Consider the following 24,752-nt stretch of genomic DNA (forward strand, 5'->3'; position numbering starts at 1 on the left):
TCGTCACGTCGGAAGCCTTCAGCACCATGCGTGCGGGCTGTGGGAGGCGCTGCAAGAACAGCTCTCGCAAAATCAGAAGCTGAATTCCCTTTTAGGAGTGGTTACCGAGCAAGTGACGCAACCGGCGCAGGAATTTTGATGGTTGTTGGTAGCCGAGCTCCTCGAAGAGGAGCTGTTGCAGCCTACCCTGTTGCGTTACCCGCCGAGGTCGCTTAATGGCTACGGTGTTCGGCTGCTAAGGACGAGATTTAGGGACGAAATCGAGGCCCCAGCGGACGCATTTTGACGGGGGCGAAATGCGAAAACACCCGTGTACTTAGATTTAGGTGCATGTTAAAGACCTCCAGGTGGTCCAAATTGCCGGAGCCCTCCACTACGGCGTGCCTCATAACCAGATCGTGGTTGTGGTGCGTAAAACCTCATACTTTAATTTTAGTCTGTTGTGATGGCGCGATCCTCCGCAGGAGTTTCCGTTTCAAGTCGTTTTAGTCTGTGGGGGCATGCGTACCCGCTAGCAAGTTGTTTATGACATTGGCGATGTCGGAAGGAAGCGCGGCGACGACGTTCATGTACGTAAGTTGCTGTCTGTGAAGGGATCGCCGGAGTTGAAAATGGACCTATACTTGCATAAACTAAACTCGGGGATTCTTGGACCAAATCTGGCAAGCTGAAGGTCTGCAGTCATGGCAGGAGACGTAATCGAGACGTCGTCTCTGTTAGCAGTAGTAGGAGCACACATCGTCCCTGGCTAGTACTCAAAAAAAAAAAAAAAACTTAAATGTGCTGGGTTTCCATTTTTTGGGTGGTCGGTTTAGGGGAGGAAAGTAATACTCATTTTGATAGGTTGAGAACGGAAAGTCGACTGGCTTTATTGAAAAGTAAAAGCTGGTTGGGCCCAGTGGCGGTGGTGGCACCGGGGTCGGACAGCCGATTCGGATTGAGCAGAGGGCAATGTCCCCCACGGCGAGGACAACGAGATGTGATGGTCACTAAGGCGCGCGGGCACCACCGATTACGCTGGAACGCTTGAGGAGTCATGAATAAAGCCGACGCGCTCGAGCCGCAGAATGTATTTCGACAATAGCCCACTGTGCTCGCCGCAATCGTTGCGCTTAGAGCGTCACTTCCTTATGGGCACATACTCTCGCCTCATAAATATAGTTTGGCGATTCATAGGGTTGCTGCTGTGTTCTTCAACATCACTGCAACCTAACCATATCAAATTTGATGAGAATGAAACTGTCACCTATGCAATGCATAACGATTGCATGAAATCACGCGCTGTTTATGATTTGATAAATGGAACTGCGCGCTTCGCACATCGTTCTCTACTGTTTAATGAACAGCTCTACGTAGCTCCGCTTAAAACTGAGCCCGCTGTGCGCTATGAGTCTATTTAATGTATCGATATATATATATATATATATATATATATATATATATATATATATATATATGTTTGCATTTACAGATATGGATAGTGAATTGTGCAAAACTTCTTATTGCGAAATAACCAAGCCTCATCACGAAAAATGCAGTGTTACCTAGAATATAATTTTGCAGTTCCTGGGGATGAACTACCATTAGCGTAGTCGGTAGAATGCGCTCACCATATCACGTCGCCTACTTTTGCCAAATTACGTACAGGAGCGGTACTACATATTTTTGTGTTTGACTATTCCCTCACGCATGCGACATTTAGCCGTTCTTATGGCGATAGCAATTACATGGACACTTTATGCGTATTTCTCCCGTCTAAGGTCGATAACACCATCGCCGCGTGCCCTGCCATGTATGTGCGACTGAAATTGTGCAAGGGGAGCCGGAGAACGCGGCTTAATAGACTTTTAGCTCAGCGGGTTTACGTTACGCTCCGATCGCGGTCTCCACTGTTGCGCCAGCGGAACGGCTCGCGAAAAAAAAAAGAATTTTAGCCCGGCGGATCACTCACCCGCTCGAGCGGGGCGCTCTGCTTCCCCACCTAGTGGTCCGAATAGGAGTTACTGAGAAAGGAATTTGAATTACGCTTGCTTCGATAATGCAAGAAATGTTGAATAAGATATATTACATGTTCTCAGTACAATATTTGTTAATAATATACTGAGTACTAATTTACGGGTCAGCGCCGCAGTCGCTGTCGTCGATGCAGAACTGCCGGCGTTCATGTTCGCGGCTGCCATCTTGCATTTCCGATACACGCCCGCGCGCGCTTACGCACGCTCGCGCGCTGCGTATACCCTCCGCTGGGGAGTGCTTTCCAGCGGGCGTAAACGCTGCTCCGTAAAACCGCTGGCCGCCTCAGCGTTGTGCGCATGCGCAGTCGTGTCTCTGCTCGCCTGCTTCGCTGCGCTGGCCGTAAACCCGCTGGGCTAAACTCTCTAATCTCGCGCACGCGAAATGGAGAAGAGCGCGGAGGAAGCCCGCCGTCACGCGTGAGGCAGCCTACGTTGTGAGGCGCCGGGGGGAGGGGAATGAGGCGGGCTGCATTCTACTTCGGCTGCAACTGCGTATGCGTGCGCCACGCGCGGTAGCCGTGTCTAAAGCACCTTGAAAATGTGAAAGTACCGCACTCTTTGAACTCTACCGCCGCCGCGCGACTTCCTCGCCTCCTCCTCACCCACTGCGTGTCGCCAGCCCCCCCCCCCCCCCCCCCTCCACGCGAAGAGGCCTTGCGCCCGTTGTAATGCACGATGATTGGTCTCACTGCCGTCGCCTTTGGAAGCGCGCGGATCTTGAGTTTTACTTGCGTTTTTTTTCTTTGTCAGCGCCATTTTTCTTCTTAGCTCGGCTGGCACGGCGCTTTAGCTCAGCGTTGCGAAAGTTGTACGCCGTGGTTCCTTCTCTCTCTACTTGTGCTATGCCGTGCTGTTGCACATATAACTGCAGCAAGAAGCCTGAAGATGGTTATGCAGTTTTTGTACGACACGGAAAGCGTGACGGCTTGCCCAGGAAGCAGTGGCTCCATAACATTGGCCGAAAGAACTTTGTTCCGACGAAGAACAATGTTGTTTGTGAGGTGAGGCGTCTTTCTTATTCTTCGTGTCAAAGCGACTCCTATTTCAGCATATTTTAATTCTTCCGGCCTGCTCCGCAGCGTGTTCACTGCGGGAATTTATACGTTGCATAAAAATGGGGTCGTCCTCAGTATGCTTAATATTCTGCTGGGGCTTCTTTACCTCGCACGTCGTCAACTGTTGTTATTCGGTTGGAAATACAACACTGTAGATTCAGCTTTCCGCTCTGAACATTTGTGTGTGAAGATACAGCTTCTCGAGTGCCCTTCGCGCAATGGTGAGGAGCCATTGCTTCTTTTACTGAAAATTGGAATAGTGAGTTTTAATGGAGCCGTTATTTTCAGCTTACGTCGATGTATGCGAAAAAAAGAGAAATAGAAAGGCAAAGGAAAGACAGGGAGGTTAACCAGAGATTATCTCCGGTTGGCTACCCTGTAGTGGGGCAGGGGTAATGGGATGCGCTAGATGAGAGAGAGAGAAAAGGATAAAAAATAATAAATTAATGAAGAAATAGTGAAAATATCCCCCCCACACACAAACACGTAGACACGATACACACGAACTGTTTCTGTGGGCACTGTCACGCAGTCAAAGGCATTCCTAGTGTTACGCTGTGTCACCGTACAATCCTACGTAACACAGTGTACAGTCACATTTGTCAGAAAGTCCCGTGTCTTTTGAGCACCGCATCAGTGCCTTCATAGCGGATTGCGCTGATGTTCGCGTAGGCCAGTTTCCAAGGATGTTGTTTTCTGTCATTGACCGCTTGTCCAGTTTGTCTAAGGTGGCTGAGAGGACCGATCTTTGCGGATTAAAACGAGGGCACTCGCAAAGAAGGTGCGCGATTGTTTCATTGCACCTGCAGAAGTCACATAGTGGCCTGTTGGCCATTCCGATAAGAAGTAGTGCGCATTTGAAAATGCTACTCCAAGTCATAGACGGACTAGAAGCATGCAGTTACGTCATGGACGCTCGGGGCGGTATACGGAGCTGTAAATTAGGGTCCAGAGTATGAAGGCGTCCACCTGAGAACTCGGATGAATTCTATTGAGCTAATGTGAGATCACGCGCAAGTTCGCAAAGTTTTTTCGCTGCATCGGCTATCGAAAGAGGAATGGAAACGCAGCTGACGCCACCATGGGCAGATCGTGCAGCTGCGTCTGCTCAATCATTGCGGTGTATGCCACAGTGACTAGGCAACCACTGATATATGGTGTCCTTCGTCAACTATGTGATGGTGGACTTCTCTTATCTCTGCGAGGAGCTGCTCATGTGATCTAAGTCGCAGTGCTGAGAGTACACTCTGTACTCTTAGCTACAGTACTCTTAACCACAGAAAGCGTACCAATCATAGGGTGGTTCATCCTGAATGAAATGAAGAGCCGCATGCAGGGCTACCAGTTCAGGAGCTGTCGCTCATTATACATGTGACGTTTGTAGCTGTATTTTGACAGATCTTCTTGGTATCGGCACTTGCAGACTTCACTGAGCCATCGATGTAAACGTGTACGCGGCCACTGTGCACCTCATGTAACAGTCCTAATGTGGCCAGGTTCCGAGCAAACGACGGCATGTTAGCTTTGTTCATGATTCCTGGGGTGGTGAGGAATATTTCAGGCCTATGCAGGCACCTTCAAGTTGAGGATGGTCTTGCCGCAGACATGTAGTTCGATGGCAATGAGGTATGATTCGAAACAATTATACGGCTGAAAGTTGCGTATGGCCTTTCTGTGGGCATAGCGGCAAGATGGTGAGAAGGTAGCCGGGCAACGTGCCGAATAGGCGCCCTGAGAGCGTCCTTTGCCAAGAACTTTGATATTGTGTGATCTGGAGCTGACAATCGTTGCCGCTGTAGAAGCACACCTCGGAAGACCGAGACACGTCCTTAGGGCTTGAGCTTGTAGTCCCAGGAGTACACGCAAGCTTGTTTTCATCACCATCATCATCATCATCATAATCATCATTATTTTTTATTTTCACCACTCGATACAAGGTGAAAAAGGGAGAGCCGGAAAAAAAGCCGAAAATCAGCCGAAGGTGTTACCAAGCCCAGGCAGGCTGTATGTTCCGAAACTGAGGAACATGGCGTTATAAAGTTGCAGCATTGACCGCACCGATGTTCCACATGACTTTCCGCCGAGAAAGGTGATGAGATAAATTATTGTCCCTAACCTCTCCTTTAGGTATAAATGTGCGTGCTCCATGAGAGGTCGCGTTCGATAATTACCCCTAAAAAGCGGTGCTCCCGTGTGTTTGCAACCACTTGCCCATTGACACTTACAGAGTAACGCTTCGTTGCCTTCCGAGTGAATGTAACACGGCAGCATTTCTCTGAGGACAGCTCAAAGTTATGTTTTTGCAAGTGCAGTGATGTTAACTTAGCTGCCGTTTGTAGCCGTACTCGTACCTGCTGTCGTGTTACAGCAGACGCCCAAATGCACATATCGTCGGCAGAGATTGATATTTGAACTGTGCTGGGCAAGCATCTGACTAGGCCAACCAGCACTAGAATAGCGTCGGGCTCAACACTCCGCCTTGCTGTAAACCACGGAATGTTTAGTGTTGAGTCGTGGCGCCATCCTCGGTCATCAGGAAAAAATGCCTGTCGGTCAAATAACTGCACAGCCACTGAAAATGCGGCCACCGATTCAGGCTTCAATCAGAGCCTCTATAATGGCATAATGTACTATAATATCATTGGCGCCTTTTATGTCAAGAAATAATGCCGCAGTGAATCGTGTCAGACGTTTTTGATGTTGAACAAACGTGAGCAAATCGATGACATCTATGGACGAGCGCCCACGCCGGAAGCCAGCCACAGCATCGGGCTACATGTTATAATTTTCCAGGTACCATTCCAGGCGCGTCAAAATCGTTCTTTCCATTATTTTCCCTATCCAACTGGCAAAAGCGATGGACAAATCTACTAATGAATAAATGGTGAACTGGCAAAGCGACAAATCTAATGGTGATTTACCAGGTTTAAGTGAAACCAAGCGGCTGCATTTACATTCACGTGGAACCATACCGTTGCGCTAAGACTCGTTGTAATGATTTAGCAGCATGAGTCGTGCTTTCTGCCGAAAGTTGCCGAGCGCGGCATAGGTAACGCCATCCGGCCCAGGTCACGAAGAGCTCCTGCAAGTCGTCAGTGCCGCTTCAAGCTCCTCCAGCGCAAACATTTCATCCATGCGGGAACCCCGCGGCATGGGAGTGGTACATGGTGTAAGTGCGCATTGGAGCTGCGAGCTAGCAAGTCTTGAGCGAAATTATTCAGCAAAGCCAATTTGTTTGCGAACTTGGTGCAAAGCGAGGCATTCGAAAGGAATACGCTGTTGCGGTGATACGGGAAGTCCACGTACAGTTTTCCATATATGAGATAGTCACTGACATGGATCCAACGACTCACAGAAACGTTTCCATCTTTGAGATTGTAGTGCATCAATGCGGCGTTGAATCTTCTTTTGCGTCTGCCTTGCCTTTCTGAGATCATGGATTTATTTAATTCTCCTGTGTCTTCTTTCAGCCCGCCGGCGAATTGCTCGTAGTCGGTGCAGTTCGGCTTCAAATTCTGCATATTTCTGGAAACGCGGAAACCACGCGTTGCCTCTTGCATTGCTTTTTGAATTTCGTGTTCCAGACTTGAATATTACCCTTGCATACATACTTCCTCCATGTGCGACTGAAACACCGACAAGTCTATTCGGCGGACGGTCGTGGAGGAGCATTTATATAGTCCCATGATCTTCAGGTATGTGAGAATACGGTCGCGTTCATGTGATTCGATGTCTCGAAACCATTGCACGTTTTTTTCAAGACGCTGAGAAACCAGGGTCAGGTCTAGGCAGCTGCTGTATGCAAGCCCGCGTAAGTACGTCGGACTACCATCGTTGAGGCAGTAAAGGTCATGCTGTTTGGCAAAGGATGCTAGTCTCTTTCCCCTCGAGTCCATCTTCAAACTACTCCAAAGCGGATGGTGAGCATTAAAATCACCTGTGAGAAGTGTAAATCCGGGTGTCGCTGATAGCACGTGGTGCAGCCGTTTAGAGTCGAAGCCACTTGGAGCATCAGTGTAAACAGCGACCATTCTGAACGTAAGCTTCTTCGTCTTTACAATTAAACAAAAGTACTGGTTGTCATACTGAGGCGGAACTGGGAGCAGCACGTATTTTAGATCACATCTAATATATACAACGACCTTGCTCACATCACCACAAGTAGAGGACGTGAATGCCTCATAGCCAGAACTGCGTATGATATTCTGCACGTTCGGTTGGCAAATTACGAGGATGGGGCAACGATTTTCGAAGACACAGTGCCTAACATCTAAAATTCTTGATTCGAGACCGAGGGCATTACACTGCAATAGAGATGCTTTCTTGACTTCCTTGTAGAAGGGCAGCGAGGGGCGGGTCAAGGTGCTGTGCGATGCTTTCAAGTAGTGGAGTCAGCGCGTACAGTACTTGCAGTGCGCTGTTAGCAGCTGGAGTGTCCATGTGTGTCAGTAGTAAACGCATGCCATTCGTGAGCGACTTGAGCATAGGAATCACTTGTGAATCCTTGTCTCGCAATTGGTCAACTGAAGCGACATTTGGCTTTATGTGGCGAGTCATGTCCTGTGACTCTGGCACGTGGTATGTCTTCGGCAGTGCTGGCCACACCTCCCTTGATGAAGCATGAATAGCGTGGCCGCTTTTTGCGTTGACATTCGTGCTCTCACTTGAGACAGATGAAGCTGGAGGCGGCGTTGCTGGACGAGTCATGTCCTTTGTATCGGAAGAGGATTTCGTAGACTTTCATTTCCGGGAGCGATGCCGTCTTATCGCCACAGAAGCATCTCTGCATGATGATCCGTCTCTGGCCATTTTTCTCAAGATTTTCTGCTCTTTCTTTACGCGTGGACAGTCTTTTGAGGATGCAGCGTGTATCCTTGACAGTTTGGGCGCTTGAGCTCGTTTACTCGGCAAGTGTCAGTGTCGAGTTGTTCGGAACAACGTGGGCATATCGTTGTATTTCGGGACACAGCACTAATGCATCCAATTCTTTGACACCTTCTGCACTGAAATAGTTTGGGTACAAAAGATCGTACGACATGCCGGAAGTTGTCGGTATTTACATGTGATTGTAGGCAGTTACCTTTAAACGCGAGCCTTACACAGATCAACTTGACAAGGCGCTGAGCTTGCAGCAAGGCAACACCATTTGCCGCAGGTTTGATTAAAATTGGCACGTCGCTGTCGCTAATCGATGTGTCAATATTATAAACAACACCAGCCGTGGTTTCGTTGTCCTGCGAATAAGTTAGTTAGTCGTACTCTTTACTTTAGCTTTACTGCCATCAAAGCATTCATGGCGCTTCGGTTTCGCACATTAATAGCTAGGACGTTCTTTCGAGTATTAATTCTGATATCATTGATTTCTCCTGGCACAAGCCTCCAGAGAAACGGAAATTGCTTGTCGATTAAGGCGGTTCAGGTTGTCGGCAGGTGCGTCAGGTACGAAAAGAAATGTGTGCGCTGATGGCTTTCGCGGTGGCGTGATGGTAGACTTACTTGACGAAGACCGTCTGCTGATTTTACTTCTCTTGCCCTTTCTGCATACCACTTTTCCGAAGCCTTCGTCATCTGAGGTGTCATCGCTTGAACAGGACTCGGTGTTATTGCTTGACTACGAGGGCAATTTCTCTTCCTCGGGCCGGTTCCTGCCGAAGCAATAACGTCGCGTCGGCATTCTGCCGACTGCACTTCCATTGCAGTGGCAATGGGAGCGGCGTCTCGCAGTAATACGCGGGAAAAAGCTGAAAATTCTGCAGCGCGAAGCAACATTGGTCTCTACAAGAATCACTTGGTCTTCCTCCCTACATACAAGTTATACAATGAATGCAGGACCTGACAAAATTTGTGGCAAGTATACCCGTCGTATTGCAGGTGATGAGTGCTAGCTAGTCCATATTGAGTTTGATTTTTAGCTTTTAAAGCAAAAGCCTTGAGATTTCTGTTTCAAAGACGCGTTGTGCACGGAAAGTATAACGTGACCCAGCAGGGCCGGGGGTGGCCCAGGGCGTGCCCAGCCGTGTTTGAGGGAATAAGTAGAACCCAAATTAATGATTCTACAATGATAGGAATAAGGTGGATTGGGGAGGGTTAAGGTGGATAAGGGTGTAATATAAGGCCAGTGAAACCATTCGGACAAATTTTGTAGACTCGTAGGATACAGCTAAAGATAATCATTCGCATCACAATTTGTATGAAGCGTCTCATATTAAGGGAGCTAGGGACGATAACGTGTTACCCTCCTCCATCGCGATGCATTTTCTCCTCAACTTGTTCACCGAGTCATCGGGGCTAATCTCCGCCATCACTGGCTCTGCGTTATGATGGCAGGTCGTGTCGTCTACTTCGGGTTCTCTTGGAGCGAGCGCGCGAAGTGTCTCCAACCTCTCCGGCAGCTGCTTGGCAGTCGACCCCAAGCGAGAGCTATCGAAGCAGTGTGCCTCGAGAGCATTGTGTTGCAGCGCTGAATGTGTCTGGTATTTCTGTATCCACAGGCGAGCAGAGCGTTTCGACGGATGGGTGGAGGCGTAAATTCAAGCTGATGATGCAACTTTAGCGTAGACGTACGTGATAGTGCTGATCTGTGTACACGGGCCTATTGCTCTAACCAAGTGTAAATCATTTTAAACATTTAGGAAAACAGCATCTTAACGATTACGCTCCTGCGATATATTTACACCAGCAGCAAAAAATAATACACTTCGTTGCTGCTACTGAGTTTGGTTTTGGTCTGTGCCACCAGGCAGCTACACCATGTAGATCGTTCACGTTTGCGCTTCTGCTCATCCTGTGAAACGGCACCGTCACGTGGCCAGGCCCTGTCCCCTCGCTTGCGTTTACCCGAATACCGGACTCGCGAAACGTTGTAGTAGTAGTCATCCTCCGATGTAATGTGGCGGTCGCAAACGCGCAAATCCTGGCGTCGATCGGATACCGATAATCCGAAGCGCTGCAGCCATTCCGCTCGTCAGCTGCCTTGCAGAGAGGCGCAATATCGCAGCTTTGCATATTGCCAGTAGCTACATTTGTAGCCCACAATGCAACAAAGGCGGTTCATGGTGCTCACGAAAAGACCGACAGTCACTGACCGCGGAGCTCTCAAGACGGAGCACGTTGTAACACAAGCAGACGGCACTTGCTGTGTGCCGGAAGTGCTTAAGTGTAGTCAGAAACTGTTCTTGTGCATTCTCTCTAGGTTACTTTCTTTTGATAGAAACAAATTAACTAACATTCTAACTATTACGAACAACATTTGTTCACCGTAAATTGGAAAAATTACCGATGACGCGTCCTTGGAAGCCAATCGGATAGCTCGGCCTACTGATGTCATTAGGGCAGTTTATATCAAATGGGTAGAGATGGCTGAAAATTTATGCGAGCAGTGTGCTGCAATCGGCAGCGATATACATATTTAAAACCTCATCATTACTTACACTTTTTACGCGCAGTACTTAGATGTGTCAACTAATGACCAGACGGATCTACTCTAACGATTCGGTACGTTTATGCAAAATCGTCAAAATTGTTTCAGGAAGATTAAGGTGCATGAAGAAGGGTTAAGGTATAGTAAGGAAGCTTAAGGTGGAATGAAGTGGATGAATATATATTAAGTTGGATTAGAGTAGATTAAGGTCCATTAGGGTGGATTAAGCTGAATTAGGGTTAATGAATGAGTATAGCACCAATTAGATTGGGTTAAGGTGGATTACATTGTATAAAGAAATATTAAGGTGCATGAGCATTGATTAAGGCGTATTAAGGAGCATTAGGGTTGATTAAGCTGAATTGCAGTAGGTTTTACAAGTCTTTCACATTCGGGTCTCTTAGGCGATACCTAAGGACACCTTAGGTTTTTGGAATTTGCTTTGAATCACACTTGCACGCACGCACGAGTGGGCGACGATTATTATTTGGTTTTCTTACGGATACAACGGACACAGGCAATGTCCAGGAGTGTTCACATGATCGCGAGCGCTCGCTGTTGATATTGACATCTACTTGGAGGGCGGGAACCTTTGCTTTAATAGCGAATGTTTTAAAACCACCTTTGTGTGGTTTTGTTCTTCGGCAAAACTTTCCACTGATTTCGCACGAGCCGAAATCATTGCATCAATCCGCTTTGATTACGAAGGTTGAGCAATCAATCATAAGTGTGGTCGTGATGTAGTAATGCAGAAATACTCTGCAGGAAATATTGGTTACCACTGCAACGTATTTCGCACTAAACCAACTTCACCCTCCTTCATCGACCCCCCCCCCCTTAATCCTCCTTAGTCCACCGTAGCCTTCCTGCATCCACCTTGATCCACCCTAATACCCCTTAATGCACCTTAATACATCCTAGTCCACCTTCATCAACCTTAATCAACCTTAATATATAATAATCCTCCTAATACACCTTAATTAATCCTAATATAATCACTAATAAATCATTAAATAACTTTGCTAATCAGTAATTGTCTCTTATACATGGCTATACGTGCTTTGGTTCGCTTCCAGCCTTCCTTGGGTCACGTGATCTGTTCTTTAAATCGCAGCGCGACCGTGAAACAGAGATCTAAGGCGTTTGCTGAAGAAGCCATATGCAGAGGGATGTGACACAAGGAATACTAGATCAGACGCACAAATAAAGCATTTCATCATATGGCAGAAAAAATGTCTGGAGTATTGAACTTATCTCAAAGCTCTTTTTACATCAGTATACCCCGTGCATACGGCTTTATGAAAAACACCAACATCCTCATAAACGTTGCCTTCAGTCTTATCGATCTTGTCATCCGCATTAAAAAAAAAAAAATTCACGTCCACAGGAGCGCTTAACGTGCCCAAAATAACGCCCCTCCGCAGAATGCGGCGGCCTGTCCGCTGCAGCGCAGGAGAGAAAGCGTGCCGTGAGCAGCTCCTGCGGCCGGAAGGCGAAGAGAATCGAGGAGGAAAGCGCGTCGGAAATGAGATTGTCGCTACATTCAGAATATTAAGGCATTTTAGCGCGGTCGCATCTTCAGAGCCATCTGCGTTGTTGGCGTAGTCTAGGTGCCACGACGGCTCGTAGCTTTGCGCGTGCTTTGTGTTCTCACCGCTGACTTTCCGGTGAACCGATAGGCAGCAAAAGGTCACTTCGCTCGCCACTGCTGCTGCGATTTTTCCCAGCTGCGTTTCGACAGCGAATGTCCATGGATATTTAATGTGTTGTGTTCATGTTTGCTATGCACGCTGATACCATGCTCGTGGATTTACCTAGGAAGCGAATATTTACAAGTTGATACAGCCGATAAAAGTGCTTCTTACTTTGTATGGTTGTCTGCTAATTTGCTATCGTAGTCGATAATTTGCCTTGCTGGCGTGTGATTCCTTGTTGAGTGGCAAACGAACTGAACAGCCTTAAGTTTCACTTACGTCACAGTTAGTTGAAGCGAACGTGGAGCAATAGGCGGATCTTTTAATCTTTGCAGGCATCGGTATATCCTTTCCCACCTTGTGCATGATCCTGCTTTTAAGACAATTGAGGTTCCTGAAAGGTAAACATCATACATTCAACCAAAATTGTACCGCAATGCACACATTAGGGTGACATTTTCAGGCTGCTTAGGCGCAAGTGCAGACTGCAATTTCCAACAATGAAATTTGATCTCGAACTTAAGAAGAAATCGCCATACAATAAAGTGCAGCCCTTCTCGCTTCATTTGCCCTTTTCGATACAATGATATGTACGGAAGAAAGAAATTTCATTGAAGCAGAATATATAAATCTGTCTGGAACAGTGTAATGCTTTTAAATTATTAGTCGAGCAATAAGTGCGCCAATAATATTAACAGATTAAGGAATTTCGCCTGTTGGGCGCTGTACATCTTGCATAATTAAGTGTATGTTACCTGACCGAAGAAGTGCACGAAGAAGCTTACTAAACGAAGAAAATTACGGTAATGAAGAAAGAAAAGCTCTTGAATATCTACGTGGTTGAGATTCAGTAAAAACGGAGCCTATGAAGCAGTGTGGGTGCCTTATCTGTGAATCGGGCTGTTGGTGACCTTGATTAGGCATCAGAACTTCTGCTATTTGCCACCAACGAAATTATGTAATTGAACAGATTAGAAGTATTTTGAAGCTTTCTGTTCTGCGACGTCTGTAGAAATACAGTGACTATAAAATTTTACAAACTCCGCAGCCCTGGTTCAGTCATTGTGTTAAGAAGCTCAGTGTCAATCACCCCATGGTATGACTCTTCATATTGCTACGGGATAGTATTTCCAATGACGAAGAGCCGAGCAGTAAGAAGGCGACGACGACGATTGGAAGCTGGCGTGGGCTGTTGCCTCTTGGCCAACTATGGCGTATTGCCTTGTAAATATACTTGTATATAGCTTTTCGTCGGTGTCTTCCTACGTAACATATTTGGTGGAGGTGGACGTTCCCTGTACCTCGTCACGGAGCTTCGCAGTGGACGGTACGTCGAGCCTTCCTTCATGGCTCCCGGCGACAACAACTCGACTCCGCCGGCTCCGACACCTGCTGCTACTTCGACGACCTACATCACTCTCCCCGCTCCCCGTGATCCTGGCGTATTCTCGGCAAAAGATGGGGAAGACGTGGAGGACTGGATCAGCCTGTACGAACACGTGAGCCGCAGTAACCGGTGGGACCCTACTATCATGCTTGCCAACGTAGTCTTTTACCTCGGTGGCACACCTCGAGTTTGGTATCGGACGCACGAAGATGAGCTCACCAGTTGGGATTCGCTTAAGCAAAAGCTTCGTGACTTGTTCGGCAACCCCTGCGGACACCAACTTGCCGCGCAGAAGGCGCTTTCCGGTCGTGTGCAGACGTAAACGGAGCCCTACGTCACGTACATTCAGGATGTCTTGGCTCTGTGCCGCAAAGTTGACGCACACATGACTGAGTCCGACAAGGTCTCCCACATCCTCAAAGGCATTGCCGATGAAGCCTTCAACTTGCTCGTATTTAACAACGTGGCGACGGTCGATGCAGTTATAAGAGTGCCGCCACCTGGAACTCGCTAAACGCCGACGTATCGACCAACAGTTTGCCCGTCTGCCCAACACCCCAGCGAAATCTTCCTGTGCTGACGCTCCTCGTCTCAACAACACTGGTGATGTTACCAGGATTGCCCGGCGTGAGATCGAGGCCGCCTATCCGGCTGCCTTTGACTCCAGCCCCTCCAATGCACCTGCAGTCACTGTTTCTCTGATCCAGGCAGTTGTCCGCCAGGAGTTCGCCAACATGGGTGTTCACACCATCTGGTCGGCCCATCGCCCAGATACCCACCCGGCTTCTCCGATTCCACCCCGTCCCGCACCTTCCTACCCACCACGTTTCCGCAACCCCTCTGAATGGCGCACTGCGGACAAGTCAATTTGTTTTCACTGCCATCGAATTGGGCACATTTCTCGGCACTGTCTCAGTCGCTGGAGTTCCCTGAACTAGTCTACATATACTGCCTACTCTCGCCCCCCAGGTGGCCTTTCTCGTCCCTATGCTGCCCGCTCAGATAATGCCGCCACCGATTCTCCTGCGCCGAACCGCCCCTATTCTCGTTCGCCTCCGCCCCAACGACGACAATCTCGCTCCCCCCAGACCCGTCGCTCCTATTCGCCGACTCCCTTCGGACGCCTCTCCCAGCCGGAAAACTAGACGATGCAGCGCCTCGAGGTGACGCTGCATTGCTCCCTACGCCGCCAAATCATCTCCTGACGTTGCCCACTAATCTGAACCTTCTTGACGTGCAAGTCGACGGTGTTCCTGTATCTGCTCTCATAGACACTGGGACGCATTTCTGGGTAATGAGCGCTGACGTTCGTAACCGGCTGAGGAAAATAATCACGCCCGCCATGACGCCTGTTGTCCGTGTCGCCGATGGCGGAATAGCCCCCGTAATTGGTATGTGTGCCGCCCGCGTCTCCTTCGCCGATCGCTCCACTACCGTGCTATTCACAGTCATCGCTCACTGTCTCCACGACATCATCCTCGGCTTAGACTTCCTCTCCTCACATTCTGCTCCCATCGATTGCTCCGCCAGTGCTCTTCGCCTCGACCTGCCTGTTCTGGATCCCGCTGAACAACACCCTAGTCGCCTCAGTTCCGTCGACTTCGTTCGCTTGCCACCTTCGGCACTGACTTACGTTGACTTCGTGTCATCCCCACCAGTCCCCGACGGTCACTACATCGCGGCTCCTATGCAAGACGTCCTCCCTACACACGGGATCACAGTACCTCATATAGTTTTATCTATTACGGCGAATTGCGTCTGCCTGCCAGTGGTCAATTTTGGCTTGACGACACAAGTGCTGCCACACGGGATGTCTCTGGCCCAACTTTGCCCGTTCGAGGATCACTCTGTAGCATCGATTTCAGTAGACGACAATTCAGCCGATCTCCTCTACCATCGCAGTCGGCAACTTGTACCATCGCCAACTTACAGGAAATGATTGCACCCGACATGCCGTCCGAGCACGCTCATGCCCACTACCGCGTTCTGATTTCCTACCAAGATATTTTTGATTTAACGATCGTCCTTTGGCCCAAACAACAGCTGTTAAACATCGCATTAATACCGGCGATGCCCCTCCTATTCATCGCCGCCCGTATCGAGAATCACCGGCGGAGCGTCAAGTTATTCACACCGAAGTTCGCAAAATGCTTGCCAAGAACATTATTGAACAGTCATGTAGTCCATGGGCGTCACCTGTTGTGCTGGTAAAAAAGAAGGATGGCTCATGGCGCTTTTGCGTGGATTATCGGCACGTTAACAGGGTTACCAAAAAGGACGTGAATCCCTTACCTCGATTTGATGACGCCCTTGACTGCCTCCACGCTGCTCGCTATTTCTCCTCTATTGACCTTCGCTCCGCCTGTTGGCAGATTGCCGTGGACGATCTCGACCGCGAGAAGACTGCCTTTCTAACACCCGACGGTCTTTATCAATTCAAAGTGATGCCGTTCGGTCTATGTAACGTTCCTGCCACTTTTGAACGCATGATGGACTCCCTTCTTCGCGTTTTCAAATGGTCCACGTGCCTGTGCTACTTGGACGACGTTATAGTATTCTCCCTAACATTCGCTACGCACCTCGAGCGCCTCTCAGCAGTCTTGGACGTTTTTCGGTGAGGCGGTGTGAAACTCAACGCATCGAAGTGCCAATTCGGCCGTCGCCAGATTACCGTCCTTGGACATCTGGTTGACGCGAACGGAGTGCAACCGGACCCAGGCAAGATCCATGCTGTTACGCACTTCCCTGTTCGTAAGTGTGTCAAGGATGTGCGCAGCTTGATCGGCCTTTGCTCGTACTTCCGCCGTTTCGTGGTAAATTTCGCGGCCATAGCACGACCACTAACCGAGCTTTTGAAAAAAGACGCCCCTTTCCAGTGGGGTGATAACGAGGCCTCTGCATTCTCGCTTCTAATCGACCTTCTCACAACGCCTCCCGTTGTGGCCCATTTCGATCCTTCTGCGCCTACCGAAGTCCGTACTGATGCCAACGGTCATGGAATTGGCGCAGTGCTGGCACAACGCCAGCGTGGCCACGACCGTGTTATCGCTTACGCCAGCAGGCTCCTGAGTGTCTGGCCCTAGTTTGGGCGGTTGCAAATTTCCGCCCATACTTATATGGCCGGCCCTTTTCCGTTGTCACAGATGATCACGCGCTTTGTTGGTTATGCTCATTGAAAGACCCTACAGGAAGACTTGGTCGCTGGGCCTTACGCCTACAAGAATATTCGTTCTCTGTCACCTACAAATCTGGTCGACTACACAAGGACGCTGACTGCCTGTCTCGCAACCCGGTAGACGAGCCTGACGACGCCGACACTAGTACCGCCGATGGCATTTTCTCTGTCTGCCTTCGCTAACATCGCCGATGAGCAATACCGAGACCTATCGCTGCGAGTACTCATCGAGCGTCTGCGCTCTACACCTACCGACGCATCCGTTCCCCGATATGTCCTCCAGGGCGGCATTCTGTAGCTAACAAACTTCCTCCCTGATGGCCCTGATCTTATTGTGCCAAAACATCTACGACAGACTGTGCTCTGTGAGATGCATGACGCACCCACTGCAGACATCTTCGTGTAACCCACACGTACGACGGCGTCTGCCGCCGCTTCTATTGGCCTGGTCTCGCTCGCTCCGTCCGACGCTATGCTGCTGCCTGTGATCCCTGCCAGCGTCGGAAAATACCTCAGGTGCTACCTTCCGGTTATTTACAGCCGATCACCGTCCACCTGGAACTGTTCTTTCGTGTTGAATTAGACCTGCTCGGTCCCTTTCCCTCGTCATCTTCTGGGAACAAATGGGTAGCCGTCGCAACTGATTACGCCACCCGATACGCTATCACGCGAGCTCTCCCTACCAGTTGCGCCGCTGACGTCGCGGACTTTCTCTTGCGTGACATTATCTTAGTGCATGGCGCCCCACGACAACTCCTTACTGACCATCGTCGTAACTTCCTCTCGAAAGTTATCGCCGACATTGTGCGTTCCTGCTCTATTCAACACAAGCCGACTACCTCATACCATCCTCAAACCAATGGCCTTAGAGAGAGGTTAAACCGTACTCTTACCGACATGCCGTCCAAGTACGTTTCGAAGGACCACCACGACTGGGACGTTGCCCTTCCTTACGTCACATTTGCTTATAATTCTTCCCGGCACGATACCGCCGGATTTTCTCCATTTTATCTACTCTACGGTCGCGAACCGACCTTGCCCCTTGAGACGGTACTTCCGCCTGCTGCGACCTTGACATCCGAGTATGCGCGCGACGCCATCGCCCTCGCCGACCATGCACGCCAGCTTGACCGTGCTCGACTGACGGACTCGCAAACCACGCAGCAGCATTAGTACAACGCCTGCCACCGTGACGTACAGTTTTCGCCTGGTGCACTCGTGCTCCTGTGGTCGCCCTCTCGTCACGTCGGACTTTCAGAAAAGCTCCTTTCGCGATACATAGGGCCCTACCGCGTGCTGCGCCAAGTGACGCCTGTGACGTAAGCAATTGCTCCGGTGAGCTCAACCTCGTCATCTACTCTGGCATCTACTGATGTCGTGCACGTCAGTAGGTTCAAGACCTACTACACTGCTTCAGAGTCCGCCCTTTAGTCGCTCCGGGACGGCGCTTTTGCTGCCGGGGGTAGTGCTACGGGATAGTATTTCCAATGACAAAGAGCCTAGCAGTAAGAAGACGACGACGACGATTGGAAGCTAGCGCGGGCTGTTGCCTCTTGGCCAACTGCGGCGTATTGCCTTGTAAATATACTTGTAAATAGCTTTGCGTTGGTGTCTTCCTACGCAACAATATTGTTGAATAACCACGTTTACTAATTTTTAAATGCCCCTGAAAGCCTTGTACAGCACCTGTTTCTCAGTTCATTTCGCAACATGCGTGGGAATAACCCAATATTTGTGGTTAGGCCAGTAATTACTGATATAATATTGGGGCATCTTTGAAAATAAAATAGCAGCGCTTTGCGAAGTAATACTTCGCTTATAATATAGGCTCTGGTTGAACGCCCAACGGGAGATTGATAGCAGGAAGAATCCGTAATCAGGTTTCCCGTCTATACGTAGCGTTTATGAAAGATTAACCCACGTCAGGAGGGCAGATATTTCGAAAATATTGTTCAATGTAAGCAATCATAACGTTCAAGTTCCTTGTCACAATGACGTGATCGTTGGAGCACAATAAAATAGCGTACAACTCAAGCCTAACGTATTGCGAGAATTCAGGAGTTTGGTGACACACGCAGGCGGGCGACAGCTACATTGTTATACCTCTCGGCTCATATATCTATGTTTCCTTCTTTGTCAGTGGCACAAATGAAGCGATGAAAAGAAAGCGAGTATAAATAAAAACATTTGGCGTGGAACTTTCGCTCGTGTTGTAATATTCGCGCATTATCCTGCATATACCAATCTTTCTATGCAGTTGTTCCCTATGTCTCAGAGAAAACAAAAATATGGTAGTTTCAGGACATGATAGTGGATAACGTATTCTCTGCCTTAGATGATCTAGCAATAGTTTATAGGAAGGTCTGCTCACGAGAGATGAACCTTTGGCCACTTTACATTTTCTTATGAAAATAAAGGATCTTAAGGTCTTGCGCAGTCATTTCTCAAAACATGTTCTTCGATTAAAACTTTCTCGTCACATGAATGACGCGCGATAAAATTTTTAGCATGTCCGCGAAACATGATGCGGCGAAAAGTTGTTCTGAAACTGTATCAATGCATAGCTCGCACGATGTTTCCGTATATTATAGAAGGATTCGTTTTTTATGAGAAGTTGCGTCTACAGGTAAGTGCGGGAAGGAAAGGTTCTGCAAAAGCTTTGATGAAAGTTCTTTCGAAGTACAATTTAATTGTGCCGGACCACAACTGAACATTTTATTAGAGTTATTTAAGTCGACGACCCTCTCACTGAGTTTTACCTAAAGAATTATTCATGCGCGACACATCCTACTAGCTATAATAGCAATCGTAGTAATATTTATTTTGGTGGAACAAAAATGTAGAAAGTACACGAGTGCATGGATATATACATATGCATGGTACAGTCATGCATAAACCTACATCCCAGTCAAGGTAGGCTCGCCATAGGCGTTAATGGGACGCACTAGCCGGCCTCTTAACTATCAGATTAGAACATTATCTCAAAAGCGGTGCAAGCCTTGTGTTTGTAAACATTGCTGTAGTTTTTTCAATATTACGTACAAAATATAATAAAAGATACTTGGCACACATATGAAGGTAAATTACAAGCATATCTTTCGATAATACATGCCAACCATTACATATTGTGTGAATGTGACAGTAATACTGGTGCAAGAAATTGAACTTATAACAAAATGTTCGGCTGAAACATTTTATGTGTTTATATTCAAAGGCATACAACAATAAGACACATATATGTATACTACATTTATCGAATACCTGGGCTTTCTACGAGGTGAAACAAAAAGGCCGTACCGCCCTTTTTATTTGTCTGACTGAGCTGTTATAATCGGGAAGATATGCTCTCGCTCAGAGTGGGCTGAAGTCAGAGTTGCTCCTAGATCAGTAAGGCTCTGTACCATGCACGTTAAAACGAGTCTGGGCTCTAACAGTCACTGTGATAGTCGAAGAGTGAGACTTTGTTCGTTCAAGTTGTGATGAATTTGTTTTATCTGCCGTGTATATAAAAAAGTTTACGCATAAATATTTTTGTCCATCCGTTCTTTATCGTTTTCTGCCTGCAACTGATGAGGACAGCCGATCATCATGCGAGAAACTTCACGTTCCAACGCAGAAGCAAGGACAACAGACGAACGAAACTTCACTTACACTATACATGCCTGAAATCACCGTAAAATCCAACAGAAATCGCAAATGGTGCGATTGCCACCATTACAAGAAGTTTCTGAATTGAACAAGGGTGCCTAACGTCGGCATTGCTTTTCTTCATGTGGCTTTGGCATAAGCAGACATAGAGGCAACACGGCGGATTTCTAGCTGATAGTGGAAAGCACTGATAATAGTCTACTTGTTTAGTACCTTCAAGTTCATCCAGTGCCTACAAAGAAAGCGGCTTCGCACCTATTGCTACGTTGTAAAATGCTTTCCTACTACAACATTAAAAGCTGTGTGAAAGTAATATTTTGCCTTGGGATACCGTGGCTGGTGCGAAAACCCTAATTTATAGGCACATTTATAATTTATATTTATTATTATGCACTAATATATATATTATATATATTATAACATGACATAATTGATAACTTTATTATTTTTTATCACCGAGAACGTTCTCCTGCAAAATTTGCTTTGCGTACTTATCGCACGCCACCTCCCCGTCCCCAACACACACACACACACAAAACATACATTTTCTGTACAAATGTGGGAGCTATATGCGAATAAGTAAGCAAGATATTTGAAGTTAAGGAAAGCGGCGCAGGATGACGGTATCCATGGCAGCTCGCAGACGGATAGTCTAGGCTTGCAGGTGAGTGCTTAGATGGTAGTTTCGAACCAACTAATTCGAAGGGCCGCGGAACTCCGCTTTCAAAATCTACGCATACTGACGGAAAGAGAGTGTGATCGTAGACAGAGGCGCAAATACTAAGGTGAAACGAAGCGAACTTGCGCTGGTGCTGTGTAATGGAACAGCCATCTCCTTTGCCCAAAGGGACGCGCTTTACTAGGTCACTAAGTGACCAAGACAAGCTGTTCTGACAAACAGATTTTTGTCACAATCCTTCTTTCTGTATCTTTGACAGAATGAAAATAAAGTTGATTGATTGATTGGTCGACGATGGAACTATGCTATCATGTCATTAAATCTTGGGCGGTATGCTGCGCTTCGTACTTCCTTCACCCCGAGGAGGCGGGACATATCACGAAATCACGATGATTCGAATTGTCAAGGGAGGTACACCAAAGCAAGCAGTGTATATGTCATAATGTACCTGCTCCACAAATTGATGTGTGAGAAATCTTTGTTAACAGTCTCCCAACGCTTGAAGCAGTGCTTCAGGCCAGAGGTTAAAGCGTTCGATGCAAGCGAGAATATATCGCTGTTTCGAAGAAGGTGGTCGAAATAGACCAAACAAAACGCTGAACAAGGTAGGAGTGTGGTGAAGGGAAGTGGCCACAAGCGCTACAGCACAGCGTGCCGTTTATTATTCGAACGCTTACACTGGAGGCATGGCCTCAACCAGCCCACCCAGCCACATGCCCTCTACAATCCTCTAGTAAGAACATCTACAGCAAGCGTTAATACTTAGCCACAGCGACAGATACCTGACAAGACTTGCATCGAACGCATTCCTGATGGCTGTAAAAAGCGGTGAAAAGAACGGAAGACATACATGGCGCCTAACTTTCGTGGGCTAGACCGAGGCGCGCTAGACACTTGCTTCATTCAAGGCCATATGGCATCAACATTTCTGAAGCCGCAGGATATCTCCCTTCATGTTAAATTTAACTTTCTGGATTTATATACTAGCCATGCTTGAAATTTGTTTGGTAAAATGTATACTTATAGGAATGTCGGGGAATAACGGATCTCACATGCGTACACCACTGCTGCACAGACGAGAGTGCAGCTAGAAGCGGTTAGGAGTCAACATCTAACAAGATGAATTGTGGGTGAACATTGTTTCTGTTCAAGCGTAAAATAGTGTTTACGTGATTTCTAGCCGATATCACATTGCGTGTACTTATAGATAGTGTGGTCATTGTCTCAAATCGCCATATTTTTGGCATCTGAGGTTATCGTTAAGAAGGTTGTCGCGCTTCCCAATGTGCTTGTTCAATCTCGTCGTCTGCCTATAGCTATACGTGGCGACTATGCTAGACATCAACTGCCCTTATGAACGTCAACATTGAGCACCTCTATAAATACAGAATCGAATATGGAATGTAAAACAAAGTTGGATATTTCATTGCCTGCATTCTTCTGCTATAAGCTCAACACAATGCAAAAGCGGAACCACATTCTCACTTCAGACTCTGGTAATTGAACAGGAAAAACTAACTTGTTTTTTTTCTGAACGCTTATGCCGCTCGGTACGCTGCGAATCTTGTTTTTTTCTTTTGAAAGGGAGATAACAGCAGGAAGTGCATTTTTGCTCGAAGCCCGTGTAAATTGCCCGTAAGCTTTCCGTCTACAAGATGGTCTGAGACGCACTTACATCGAGGGTACAGCGTGTTGGTTTTGGCCTAACACTGATTACGCGGCCCACCACACATATAGCCGGATCACAGTCACGTTGACAGCGGACGTGGCGCGCACTAGTGCAGGTCAGCTCGAGAAAGCCTTCCTTCTTACAATAATAAAGTGGATAAAGCATACAGTTTTTTCCGAACGATCTAGACCCGAGCACGGTTCCCATATATCTCACCTTAAAGCTATGGGTAGAAGACGCTTGGTACATGGTGAGAAGCTCAAAGGAACCTTGAGTTTTCCTTTTCCCATGAGGTATCCATCATGGGCTGAACATGCGCTAGCAGCGCCAACGCCATCCACATCTACACCTAGTCTGTAAAAGGGGTTTAAAAAACACGGTATGGTTATATTGCGTTTACCAGACAGTATATCATGTTTACGAGACAATATTAACGCTGGTGCTTCATTTGATGCGGTAAAATGGGAGGAAAACGAGCATTCAGCTGTAATTTGCAAATATTTAAACTGTGCCAATAGCACTAGAAGTGCTTGGGATACTATAGTTACGGAGCCTTCAAATAAAACGTGTTACGAAGTGTAATTAACTAGAAAACTGCATATTGGCCGCACGACGCTCTCACGCAGTTACTAAACAAATGTTTACAGGCGTAGTACACCAGTCACACATCTTCAACTTCCAGTGCTCAAAGTCCGTATGCTTACCTCCACCATCTCAAATTTTGACATTTGTGGCAGTTACAATTTTCCCAGAGGAGTAGGCGACATGCTGCGTCCTTCGCTAAGTACAAACACAAGGTGCAATTGTGCTTGGATGCGTAATTTATTGGAAAAAGTCGTAACTGACCCCTCCTGTAAGAACCTCGTGTGCGCATTAACCATAACATTTTTATTGCGCTGTAATGGCACGTGTACATATTTCTTCTTTTCTCGTGCAGTGCATTTCACCCACTAAGACCCTAAATATATCGTGCAGCGCAAGACTAGCCTGCATAATTTGTAATGTACTCGAAAGCTATCGCTGAACGAAAATTTTTGTGGTTGTAACCGAACCTTGTACAATCTAGTTGTATGCGCGATGAATTGCGCAATATTTTCTGGAAGGCACGTGGTTATCAGTAGTAACGCTGGTGCCTTCGACGATCTATGCGTGAAAGGCGACGTCCTTGACACGGAGGTCACATTTTCGCCGACTGCGCTCGCCGCCATTCTTGTGCTTTGAGCGCAACCTGTTTTCTGGTCACAAGTTCGCCCAATAAAGAGTCCGTTTCAGTATTCAGAATTATTGCTGCTATGAACAAACAAGGTGCTTTTCTTATTTCACCTACGTCACCTAGGAAACATTCTTCGATCCTCGTATACAACGCATGAAAGTAAATACTCAATAGTTATTTTGAAAACGCACATTAAACGCGACACACTTCAAAACTTTTGGTGGACGCGAAGCAAATTATGTCTCCCATCTTCACCAAATATAAACCTAACAGACATAAAATTTTCTAAATGTGTCTGCTTCAACATATTGTTTCGACACCACGATTAACTGGCGCTCAGGAAGAAACTGATGGTCACAAAAAGACACTAACTGAAGCACAATCGCCTGTCAGCTCATTTTCTCTCCATTTACGTGCTTCTGGGGTGCAATCCGCCATTGCGTTTCCTAGCACATCTAGTCACCAATAAGGCGTTTGCTGCTAAAAATAAAAAATAACATCGTGACACAGCCTTGCCTCGCCCGGGAACGCATTAGAATTAGGTTAATACGAGATCGTCGGAGGGATGTATTCCTTAAAGCTGGTAATGACATTGTTTGACGCAGAGTTTAACCAGGGAGCACAGAAAAATGCTACTTCTGTGACCTACTCTAATCTAGCTGATTGTTGGCGTAAAATGTTGATAGCAATATGATACAAAAACTTCTCTAGGACAACGTTGCTAAAAGCGCGTTGAAAGCACTCACTACAATGTTTGCTAGTGCTTTCCATGGGTGCGGTAAAGAGGTAATCTGTAG

At 47.4% G+C, this 24,752-nt stretch overlaps 1 protein-coding gene across 1 annotated transcript in view; it reads right to left on the reverse strand.

Annotated features, from left to right (window-relative positions):
* LOC142589082 (uncharacterized) overlaps positions 1 to 24,752 on the reverse strand; it is a 96,707-nt gene that overhangs the window by 20,330 nt on the left and 51,625 nt on the right. Inside the window, exons 7-8 of the mRNA XM_075700866.1 lie at positions 22,959 to 23,096; positions 12,464 to 12,578 (exon numbers count right to left, since the gene is read on the reverse strand). Of these exons, the coding sequence (XP_075556981.1) occupies positions 12,464 to 12,578; positions 22,959 to 23,096 (253 nt within the window). The remainder of the gene's footprint in view (positions 1 to 12,463; positions 12,579 to 22,958; positions 23,097 to 24,752) is intronic.

This window comes from Dermacentor variabilis, chromosome 7 (genome assembly GCF_050947875.1).
Source record: "Dermacentor variabilis isolate Ectoservices chromosome 7, ASM5094787v1, whole genome shotgun sequence".
In the NCBI taxonomy this organism is placed as follows: domain Eukaryota; kingdom Metazoa; phylum Arthropoda; class Arachnida; order Ixodida; family Ixodidae; genus Dermacentor; species Dermacentor variabilis.